Raw genomic sequence first — 12722 nt, forward strand, 5'->3', positions numbered from 1 at the left:
TCACTTCTTGTAGATAGAGGAATGTTCCTCTATCTGCAATATATGACCAATAGAGGAACAATAGTCTTAGTTCAGCTAGAAATATTTTTGTACCTCTGTCTCACTTCTTGAAGATAGAGGAATGTTCCTCTATGTTACAATAACACTACTAGCTGGAGACAGTATTGTTCTATCTTTCATATGTTGAAGATAGAGGAATGTTCCTCTATGTTTTAAAAAATTCACTAGCTAGAGAGAGTAATGCTCTTCTATCATTCATTTGTTGTAGATAGAGGAATGTTCCTCTATGTTACAAAAAATACTAGCTGGAGAGAGTAAAGCTCCTCTATCTTTCATATGTTATAGATAGAGGAATGTTCCTCTTTGTTTCAAAATACGGTTTACAGTGTTCCCATGGAAAAGGTACAAATGGAATTTCCTTTTTTATTCTGTAAGGCCTTATAAGTGTAAAATGAATTAACAGGTGACATTTAGGCCTATTAATTGAGCCGCGTGTTGTGCCGGATGAGTATTTATTGTAATATGTATGTACTGTATATATATCACCTGTCACGTTAATAACAATTTATTTAGTAATACTTACTTATTTACTTATTCATTTATGTCAGATAAAATAACATAACTTAACTGGTTTCACCTGTTAACGCGATCTTCATTACTGATACTGTACCGTTGATTTTAGCACTGTAACTTTGTAATGATTGATGCCATATATTTGACGACACACTGTAAAGGGTTTTCAAGGATCGTAACTGTTCATTTATCATTTTGAATTTAGTTCTCGATAATATGTACTAATTAGTAAAATTTTTCTTTAGAATCTGTCTGTTTCACGTAGTTTATAAATGTAATAATAATATACAATGCAAACAATATAAACAGAAATGATTGCAGAAATTAATACAATGAAGTAATAAACAGATATACATGTAGACACACATGAAAATGGGTTCAGAGGGCCCCACTTTGGAACAATCAGAAGCAAAACCAACATAGAGATGAGTAAACTACCAAACATGCGCCAAACCTTATTATTTAATACCCAACGTTTTATTCAACCACGAATGGCATGGCAACGCAACGGAGAGAACTCGTGAGATTTTCACCAAGCACTTGGATTTAACACAGGTTTGTGCTTGATCGATGCGTCACCTGTTACTCGAGGAGCGAAAAGCCAACAGAGTCGAATGTGCTAAAGAAAAGCTGGAAAAGTTCTCAAATTTTGATGATCGCACAATGTCACAGCTCCTTACATTAGATGATACCTAGTTATACTAATCTTTTATGAGCCATAGCGTCGCATTGACAATACTGGCTGCGAAAAGGTGGCCGAGTCACTCCTTAAATTCAACGGAACACACTAGAATAGGTCAGACTTTCAAGCTTATAAAAATACCCCCAACTATAAAAAAAAAACTTGAACAATCAGAATCTTGGCCGTGACTTAAAGTAAAACTATTTTTCTGCGGCTTTTTTAACTACCATTATACGCCGGGAATTTGTCAACCTTTTTGAAGCAGAGTAAGTGATTAGTATTTGCAATAGTTAACCCTTATCCATTACCTGAACTCGCTCATACTGGACGGACACGATGACCAAGTAATTCCATCCGGGTGACAATTTACTTCAAAGTTTCATTGCTCGGCCATCATCGGTACGCTAAATACCCTTGCAAGACTTTTCTATGAAAGTTCGATTGATTTGTGTGGCCCAACCAAACACAGCGGGAAAATATTTTATGTACTGTATATACACGAAAAATCAAACACCACCATTGAATTCGAAAAACAACGATTTGTATCGAGTTCGAAATTCCAATCGTTTGCATTTAAAGGCAGTCCTAATAACGTCTCAATCCAGGAGTACAGTATTTACAGACACAATTAGTTTTTACCACTGATTACTGCACCGAATAACTATACAATACAAATATAAACTTTAAGGTAGAATTCCATTGGCTTGTACCAGACCATTAAATGCCATCTTAAAAAATATATTCCCTCGAGCATCATCAGTGTTTTGTATCGCAGAGACAGCCCATATATCATATATTTCTTTCAACGTTATAAACAAACTTGCATTAAGTCCTCTAATCATTTCCTGGTACCATATTGTAGGGTATAATTTGTTTAATACATCGTGCTAGTGCACTAAACTAGTTAAACAAACGACATGGAATACTAGTATGGACAAACTTTTTAAACTTTGTGCTCAAAGCATTTTACTTTTGGTAGTGAAGAAATATTTTTACGGTCTAAAGAGCAACTCAATATTCACTATTTTGCATTAAGTATGTCACATACATTTATACTGTAAGACTATGAATAAAAAAATAATAGATTAAGTAATCAGGGGAAAAGAGGCAATAATTATATGCAGGCGTTTGATGCACCTGCCAGAGGTATTGCCAGATGTATTGCAGTGGTAAAAAGTAGATTAATTTGATTACAAGAACTGATAATAAAGAAGTTTATTTTATTTATTTTTTATAAATGTGATTGTAAACATATATCTTGTGCGTAAAAAAACCTTTCAGAGAAGCCCGATTCAATAACGAGCTAAACATACATTTTGTACAACTGCGAGAGTATGACATCAACAGTGAACGACCGATACCGATAATGGGTTTCACAATATAACATAGAAGAATTTTAATTTCGGTAAGTTATCGTTTTGTAAGATATTTATATTTATCTATAACTGATATACACTAAAAGATATACTCGAGTTAAAAAATTTTTAATGGAAAAGAAAATTGTCAAGAGCGGATGACTGGCGCAAAAGTCCATTGAGTATACATTTTTAAAGCCTAAAATTGAAACCAAAAAAATCAATAGTTTTAATTATTGTTAAAGTGGTGGGATTGATTGTAGTAATTAGAATTAAAAAAACTGTCTATACGAGGGATGTTCGATATGAATTGCTTATTGTCCTCTAGCTCGATATCCACGTGGGGCACGATAAAAACCAATACCTACCTGTATAGGGTTATTCAATACCTACACAACGGTGTATAAATGTACATGTTAGACTAAGTGTAAGACATAAAATTTGCCATTTGAATACACGCAATCATTGACCACTGTAGTAAAAATGGTTGGTAGAAGCGTCGACAAGAAAGATGAAATACGGGCTTACATCAAAGCTCGCTCAAAACTTGGTTGTTCTTTGAAGCAGCTGATGACTGAACTTTCTACTGCTTATGGACCTTCTTGTGTGTCTTATGACACAGTTCGGCGGTGGAAAAAGAAATTTGAGTCTGGTGTAGAGTCCATCAAAAATGCACCGAAATCAGGTAGGCCAAAATCTGCATCTCGTAAAGAAATCGTTTCCAAAATAAAGGAAATCATTGAAGGAGATGCCAGATTTACAGTTCGTGATATTGCACGAAAGGTAGGCATATCACTATCAACGGTTCACCTTATTTTGAAGAAGCATTTGAAAGTCAGAAAGATTTCTGCTATATGGGTGCCACACCTGTTGACTGATGAGCAAAAGAGGCAACGGGTTAAAGTGGCCAAAAAGCTGCTTCAAATGTTTCCAAAATATGACAAAAAGCAGTTTGCCAATGTCGTCACAGGTGATGAAACCTGGGTCCATTATTTTGAGCCCGTCAGAAAGGTTAGCAATAAGATCTGGGCCACTAAACACAGCAAACGCCCAATAATTGCCAAACGTTCTTTGAGTGCAAAGAAGGTTTTGTATGCAATCTTCTTCTCTGGTGAAGGAGTCGCAATAAAAGTGCCGGTGAAAAAGGGCAAAAGCATCACCGGAAAGTACTACAAAGACGTAGTACTGAAGAAACTGAAAAAGTATTATCAGAAACGACGCCCTGCCACTGGTTTTAAACATGTCCGTCTTCTACATGACAATGCCCCCGCTCATACCTCCGCAATAGTTACGGCGTTTTTGAAGAAAGAAAAAGTAACTGTTTTGCCTCACCCCCGTATTCCCCAGACCTTGCCCCATGTGATTTCTTTTTGTTTCCGAAATTGAAATCATTCCTTGCTGGGCGGAAATACCAGTCCCGGCAGGCACTTGGATCTGCCATTCATCAGTACCTTATTACTGTGCCCAAATCAGCGTACCGTGACGCCTTCAAGAAGTGGATACATCGGCTGAAACTTTGCATTTCTAGCCACGGGGAGTACTTCGAGGGCATGAAATGAGCCCTTTTGGGCTAACTTGAAATTTGAGGTCTCCAGATAGAAATAAGCAATTCATTTGGAACATCCCTCGTATGACGTTTGGTCAAATATTTCTACTGACTGTATGTCAAATAAACACCAGATTGCAACATTTGAGGTGGTCCAGCTCCCTGGAGAAAAAACGCCCACTCCTAAATGCAAATCCTGGAACCGACCCTGATGGTTAATCTTTATAATCTACTTGATTACTTGTAAATATCCATTAAGATTTTTTTTTTACAATTTGAATATCACATTTCAATAATATTTAACAAGCAAATGTGTCCTTTTATATGATTACCTGACATACATTGAGGGTAACCCAAACTGATTCTTAATACATTATATTTTAGTTGAAGATCTGTCACGTGACATTGATCAAGTGAAAGGTCGTCTCAAGGACATCATATTGCAGGAATTAAGTTTTAGAGTTATCGCCTATTGAACTACTAGAATACCGCGAAAAGCATATAGAAGTGACATCAAGTGTCGTGGAGAATTCTGAATTTGTGAAAGATGTCAGACAGAAGGCGGAAACCCGGAAGCCGATGGTATGAGTACATTCTCTAGCTAACATGGGGATATAAATAAATAACAGGTTCAAGAAAAGCGGTGGAGATTTAGTGCCTCCTGAATCAGTGCATGCCTTAACCCTTATCATGCTGGACAGAATTAATAGGTACTGAAAAAATCATTTAAAATGCATTAATGTTTTAATATTTTTATGGGTTCTGGCAAATTTAAATTTTTCAAAAATTATATTTTTTTATATACAACACCCCCTGACTAAAACTTCTTAATTCTTTCTTCCATAAATAGTCAAAATTCAAACAAGCAGTATCTTAACAATACCTAAACTTACAGGCCTTATGCAAGCCTATTCTTAGCATTGCTATTTAGATCCAAACTACTAAATGATCTTGCATCAGCCTCAAATAAGTCCTTATCAAAAAGGTCATATGGACAAGTAACATGTATACATATATAGCATATCATAAATTTCTGAAAGACATTTTTCCAAACAGTCATTACTAAACAGTTACCTCACCAGACAGGGCAAGGGAGTTGTTTTTAAGATGGGTGTAATACATAAACTGTCACCTAAATCTCAGTAAGCTACTACATGTATATGCCACACTAGACAGGATGAGAAAATTATAAATGAGATGAATATCAGACATAATGTCCATAAATTTCAAGTTACCTCTCTAACCAGGATGAGGAAGCTGTTATTGAGATGAATGTCAGACATAATCTTGATAAGTGACTAGTTAACTCTCTAGCCAGGGTGAGAAAGTTGCTACTTTTGAGATAGGTGTAAGACATAATATCGGTAATTTCTATTTACCTCTCTAGCCAAGGCAAGGAAGTTGTTATTGAGATGGGTGTTGGACATGATCTCAGTAAGTTCATCATAATCTTCCATATCATCATTGAGTTCTAAATAAACTTGCTGTCTGCCCAACATAAATGCTAGCTGCTTCTGTACCAAACTACAAACAAAGGAATCAGCATAAATTGTCAACACTATGGAATACATGTATAACAAATATACATTTGGTTAATAAAACAGAGTGCACAGTCTTTTAAAATAAAAGATACTACAGGTTTTTTTTACAGTATTTGGGATGCCCAACCAAATACAAATTGGCTCTGGAGTTTAGCAGCATTTTGGTAAATAATTGGGGAAAATCAAGATAGGTAGTAAATGGTGCAGTGGTTAGCAGGCTGGACTACAATGCCTGCGGTCAAGGTTCGATTTCTGGTTGCGGCTGATATCCTGACTAGTGTCCCGTGCTGGGTGATTTACTTACTGGCACTGTTTCCAGCTGTATCTGCCTAGACTGGATGCTAGGGAGGTAAATATAATGCCTGCCGTGGGCTCAGCTGGAAATAAGTTGAAAAATATTCCATCCATTCCAGGAGGGGACTTTTCTCGACTACCCACGTTAAACAAGAAACTTTACTTTTATTATTATTATAACAATAACATAAACCTATCTGACAGACTCCTACTTCTTTACAATAATTTCCATTTTAGATTATCTTTTTTGTCAATTTTGCTTTACTATAATATATGCAAATAGGGAATAATATTTTACTAAACTCGTTTCGTATTTTACAACTGGAAATTGTTTCAAATTGGAGACATTTTTTTCAATTGGGAATATGGTCCCGATATTGGATACAGAATCAGCAAAAAATAAAACTCTGTTTGGCACCAATTACATTTCATCAGTCTAATAAGAATTTGTTTTCTAACAATAAAAAATAAACAAAATAAAAAATATCACTCGAAATATCAGACATTCTATGGTTCTTAAAAGTAAGATTGTTAATATAGAAAAAAATTTATATTTATAACTCCTTGAAACAAACCAATTTTAAATACATATCTGACATTATGAAAAGAGTCACTATGAGAACATTTTAAACATATACCTATCTTTACACGAGTAGAATATCTCTTCGACCAGTTTTTGATCATTTAACTGCATGGCAAATCTCAATGCCTGAGGATACTGTTTAAATTTCCTGTACAGATCTACAGCTGTCTTCAAAAGGGTAAGGTTTTCTGGATCTGGTACATATGCTACACAACTAAAATAGATAAAAGAACAGTTTTTAAAATCATGAAATAAAAATTTAACTGCAGATGAAACTCTGTGAAATCTAAAATTAGTAGGGCCCTGGGGATTTATTTTTGATATATTTGTTAAATCTCTGTATTTGTAAAAGTAAATTTATTTCTTTATCGGTCATATGGCGACTTTCCAGCTTTGATGGTGGAGGAAGACCCAATTATCACATCACAACCGGGCACCTGGGTAGAATCATCGACCTTTCGTAAGCCAGCTGGATTGCTTCCTCACATGAAGAATTCAACACTCCAAGTGAGGCTCGAACCCACATATATCAAGGGCAAGTGATTTGTAGTCTGCTACCTTAACCACTCGGCCACGGAAGCCCCTTGAGAAAGTAAAATACAGGCCAAAGCTTTATCTTTATTTGTGTCACACATTGGCCATATGTCTCCAGTTTCAAACCATACAAACCAATTACACCCTTACCTAGTAAGATACAGACAGACCCTAGTATAAGCCGTCTCGTCAACGTAATCCTGTAACAGATCAAGCCTCTCAATCTCCATGAGCAGATCACATCCCTCCGCCTCAGCATTGTGGGCCATATGATATGGTACAATTTCTTTCGCCATCTTTAAAAGTTTTTCCTTCATATCCTTATCTGTTTCCGTCAAATCTTGCCATTCTATAGATACCTGACCAGCTAAATGTCTGAAATCAGTTAAAATGTAATTGTTTACACTCCAGTCTATGATATGCAAGCCTGTATATATGTTAAAAATACTATGACTTATAAATTTACTGAATGGCTTCCTCACATGAAGAATTCAATGGCCCGAGTGAGGCTCAAACCCACATCAAAGAGGGGCAATCTTAACCACTCGGCTACGGAACCCCTTAGAGACATGTAAGCTGTTTAACATGTATGAAATAAATTCTTTTAATACCACTTTAGAAACTGTTTTGATTATCAAAATTCCAAAGTGTCCCCTTCAAGTGCAAGGGGTTGTGGTTTCAATCCCCCGCCAGCGTCATTATAAGATATTAAAACTGGTAAAGTAGCTCCCTTTGTTAACTCTTCTCTCATACCTACCTGGCAATGGATTCCATCAGGAATCAGGTGCTAAATGTGATTTAATATATGTTGCACAAATTGCTTCACAATCGCCAAAAACAATTAGTATAACCTGCACTTCAAAAAAGCATAACCTCCACTTTTATTATTTATTTTCAAATAATTATAAAAGGACACCATGACATATCATTCCCCAGGAACCCATCGCCTCCTTAGATCCTAGCAGCCTGAACTTCAAACTTTCTTTATTATCACTGAATGTCATACCTAGCACAGAGATAATGTCTGCACAAAACCTCTGAAATTAAAAAATTGTGAACAATATAATCACTTTTTCTGTTAAAACTAAAGTTTTTTCTCAAAAGCATTAAATTTTGTTGCTAAGTCTACTTTTTTTTCTTTCCAGTTCTAAGTAACTGAAAATAAAACATGTATTATTCAAACATCAAGGGTGGTAATTAGTAGTGATGTCTCCTTGATAAATTACAGGCCAGTGACATAACCTTATGATGCACGGAAAGTCTTCAGAAAAATTATACAATTTTTTTTAGATCTTAATTTTTTGTATAGTGTTTTATTTTATTAGTACTTGGTAACACAGATAAAAATACATTTTCTCCTTAGCTAGACCATCAAATCAGCAGTGTTTGTTTCTGTCTTTGTTGGGTTTCATGATACATCAATGCAAGTCATATGTCAACTTCCCAGCTCTTGATGGTGGAGGAAGACCCCAGGTGCCACTACAGCATTATTTCAGACAAGGACAGGCACCTGGGTAGAATGGTGAAAGACCTGCCAGTTTCCTTACATTTAAGAATTCCAGCTTTGAGCAATATTTGAAACCTAAAATGATTAGAAGTAAGCTACTTTAACCACTGGGCCAAAAAGGCCCTTATCAAACTGGCAAGATTTACCTTACATAGTTTAATCTACGTAACCATAATCACCATATGAATTATCATAATTCAATGTAAGACAATACTACATTCAAGATAATAAAAAAAACATTAACAAGTCTACTTACTTGAGTTTCCTTGTCTTTTATTTTCTCATAAACAGTTTTCAGTGTATCATAGTGAGGTCTGAGAAACTTGAGAGGTTTTGGCACAGAAGTCATTGATGTAGTTGAAGCTCGGATCTGTGTCCTCAGACTCTCTAGTGCTGGCTTGTACAAAGCCTGGTTGGCTTCCTAGAACAGACATAAAGCTCAGTTTCAGAAGTAATTCTGTAAGACCTAGGTACTGTCATATAAACATTGTTGAGATTAAAATCAAACAAAATTAATTTATGTCATATGACCATGTTCCATCTAAAATTATAGACATAAAACACCAAGTGCTCCTAAGACTAACTTCTGGCATGTGCAACTTATCCTTGGCAGAAAAGCCAGTTGAACAGTTTGTTCACATGAGAACCCCAATATTTAGAAAAGATACAGTCTGCATTTTTGTCAAAGAAACATTAGTGTGGGAATTAAATCCAACAGACTGATCTGAGACAACCAGCACTTACTAAAGACTCTAAAAGCTTCCAAATCACATTGAACTGGCTCACACATACATGTATATGTATTCACACAGAAAGATTACTTGTGACATATTCATGACTGGCCTGCTTTAAACAGTAGTCATTGACAGATTGAACCCTGTCTTACATGCCCATGTAATACTTACTGTTAGTCTCTCCACCAGCATATTCAGCTCATCTTGTAGCTGCTTGTCTTCTTCAGACTGAAAAACACACACAATAAAAAGAGATTATTGATACATTCAACAGGGAATTTGCCATTCAAGGAATACAATGTATCTCCATCAATGGAAAAAAAAAATGTTCAAAATGACAAAAATCAGTTAAGAATGAAAAAATGACAATAATTTCATTTTCATTAAATAAGTTTTTAACAGTAAACTGACATAGCAAACTGACAATATTCTTTAATTAATTTAGTTATTGTATGCAATTCTGCACAGCAGGTAATGACATTATGGGCATAGCTGATATAAGTATGGAATATAAAATCAAAAAGATTAGATGGCTACACCTTCATTTTACCTTCAATGTTCATTTTTTAATTTTAACTTCTATTGTAGGATTTTCCTATCCACAGAATATGCTATCTATCTAGGTCAAGACAACTGAACCTACTTTTACTTATCATATTTTAGTTGCAAAATCAATATGTTAAAAATTAAACTTCTAGAACACTAAGTGTTCAATCAAATGTCTATCATGTAAACTTTTCTATAGATCTTTCCATCATTTTTGTATTTGCCGATTACAAACTATAAAGTGATCAAAGAATCCACTGGAACCTTAAATGGCAATTATATTATTTTGTACATTCGCAAACATCTAATGTTGCATATACAAAACAATACAATTTTACATTTAATTAATTCAAACACAGTACACGTAATGTGACGTATAAAGCAAATAACATTTAAGAAAGGCAAAGTAGTTTTCACGCTGTTATAACCAGAAACGTTCCAACTTTGTTAATTATTGAACAGGTATAATACCCTATTCTTTCGTCAAGCATTCCAGCATGAAATGAACATTTAACTTTCCTCATACAGTGCTTTAGGGTATAGCGGATTTTAGGGTATAGGGGATAGGTTGATAAATTTTGCATTTAGACTTGAATTATTGTATAAATTTTTATATCATTCTTTTACTGGCATGCAGACAGACATTCTGACATACATTTTAAATGATTGCTTGTTGTATTATTTTTCAAATGTTATCAAATAAAAATTGAGGCTATCCTTTACTGACTAAATGAGTGTGTATGTAAAAAACATCAATGAATGAAAAGTACTTGATAGAAATTTAAAAAGCTGAATGTTTTTGAAAAGAGAATACATTATTATTCTGATTTATAGTAAAAAAATATTGGGAAGTTTGTTTAGATGTGGATTTTAAACTAATAAGGGAAAAAATGACCAAAGCTATCCTGTACACCCTAAACCAGCACGTACGTAAACAACAGCATGGAGAGAAAAATCACATGAATTTCTATTAAATGCTGAATGTTTTGAAAAGAATAGCTGTTTTCTGTCTGATATACAGAAAAAAACTACTAAATTTTGTTTCTTTGAATTAGAATGCAAGAAAAATTAGTTAGCTATCCGCTATACCCTAAAGCACTGTAATAATGTAACTGAAACTTTCAATGTCAACATAAAAATGTGCCTCGCTGATAAAACAAGACAGTACGCAGCATTGACACTTTGTCGACAGGATGAACACAGATAAATGTGAGGGCATGACTAATTAATAAAGTTAGAAATATGCATGATACACACCAAAAGAAACAATGTGAATTTCGGCAGCTTTATGCATAGAAATAAACTTCCAGTTCCCTAGCCTATACACATACTTAAGCTAGAGAACCAATTCTGGATGAATAAGTTTGCTGCCTAGGAAAACACTGACAATAATGTTGCACACCATTGTCACCAATACAGTGGCGATACACTTATGGCTAAATCGTAATTGTACAGCCATTCAAGAAAATAATCGCCAGTTCATTTAACAAATTAACAAGTTTTCACCATTTTGCCCTCCTACCGATGTTACCAGTATACCGAACTGTTGTCACTACGCAAATTACAACTTACCCCACCCACAAGTTTGTAAACTGTGACAAAGCAAATATTAAACGGCAAGTTTTGTTGACACCAAATCATTTACCGCAAGGTCAATTGAATAAAAACATTCTGGTATATTTAATGATATTTATTCTCACGAGTTCTTGCTCTTTTTCGTCTCCCTTCGCTTTTTTTTCATCCTTTTTGTCTTCAACAACTTCTTTCTTGCTGGTGTCCGCCATGTTTGCCGGTATGTAATTGGCGATAAAGATTTGTAATAAACCCAAAGAAATCGAAATATTGAAAAAGTATCTGCTATCTGTTTTACTTGTCCGTGGAATCGATTGTGAGACAGTGGTAACGATGTTTGGCTACTAAACCAGGAATTATGAGTTCGATCTGCTGCTTCAATTTAAATGACTAATATTCGGATAAGAGTCGATGGGTGCTTTAAACCACAGGTGCTAGACACATAATCAGAACCAGTATTGCATTTGAAGTCCCCCAAACACACTGGACATTTGGCTACCTACTCGTGTGAGCGATACCGTCTTCGTGTGATTTAAATACATGTATTTATTCCGTATTTTTACTGAAGATTTGAAAAGTTTTATTATTGAATGTGTAAGACCATAACTTAACTTGATTGAGCTTCAAACACATGTGCTTTAAACCACAGGTGTTTGAAGCTCAATCAATAAAAAAGTATATGCAGGTTTGATCTCTTGATATATGAAGTATATTAGGCGGATGGGATATGATAATGCATATATCTATTGATAGAGCTTCAAGCGCCTGTGTTTAAACCTGGCAAGTTTTTATTCCCCAGGGAAACTTCTGGAATTTGAGCTTCTCTGTATCTTCCACTGTCCTCCAACTAAAAATTACTAACGAGTCGCCCATATGGGTTACTGATGGCGACTATTAATAAGTTTACATGCACACTCAATTGAATATGTGTGGTGCCATTTTGAATGCGAGCTTTAATAGATATAGATATTAGAGATACTGTATAGTTAATACTTCTTACGACAGTAAATTCAAATCATGCAGAAATTTGTTTCAATTTCTATTTCTTACTATTGAATAATTGCCTAACGATTAGGTGTGACGAAATGACCCCTCTTTCCAGTGTGGAACCAGTATTGCATTCAGTCAGATAGAAGACCCAAACACACCGGACATTTGACTACCTACTCGTGTGAGCGATACCGTCTTCGTGTGATTTATATACATGTATTTATTCCGTATTTTACTGAAGATTTGAAAAGTTTTATTATTGAAT

At 34.9% G+C, this 12722-nt stretch overlaps 1 protein-coding gene across 1 annotated transcript; it reads right to left on the reverse strand.

Moving 5' to 3' along the window:
• On the reverse strand, positions 1–11719 carry LOC123536189 (26S proteasome non-ATPase regulatory subunit 2-like). The gene is made up of 8 exons (XM_053528763.1): positions 11596–11719; positions 9521–9577; positions 8872–9036; positions 8025–8145; positions 7259–7535; positions 6630–6788; positions 5536–5680; positions 1–33 (listed from the first exon to the last, which is right to left on the reverse strand). The coding sequence occupies exons 1-8, from the start codon at positions 11677–11679 to the stop codon at positions 1–3; spliced, it is 1041 nt and encodes a 346-aa protein (XP_053384738.1). The 5' UTR covers positions 11680–11719.
• Positions 11720–12722: the final 1003 nt, after the last annotated feature.

Source organism: Mercenaria mercenaria, chromosome 17, assembly GCF_021730395.1.
Source record: "Mercenaria mercenaria strain notata chromosome 17, MADL_Memer_1, whole genome shotgun sequence".
Lineage (NCBI taxonomy): Eukaryota > Metazoa > Mollusca > Bivalvia > Venerida > Veneridae > Mercenaria > Mercenaria mercenaria.

Coding starts and splice junctions, on each gene's coding strand:
- LOC123536189 (XM_053528763.1), bottom strand. CDS start 11,679: ATGGCGGACACCAGCAAGAAAGAAGTTGTTGAAGACAAAAAGGATGAA. Junction 5,681..6,629: donor TTCTACTCGTGTAAAGATAG/GTATATGTTTAA, acceptor CTTTGTTTGTAG/TTTGGTACAGAAGCAGCTAG. Junction 34..5,535: donor TCCTTGCCTTGGCTAGAGAG/GTAAATAGAAAT, acceptor CATATATTGCAG/ATAGAGGAACATTCCTCTAT.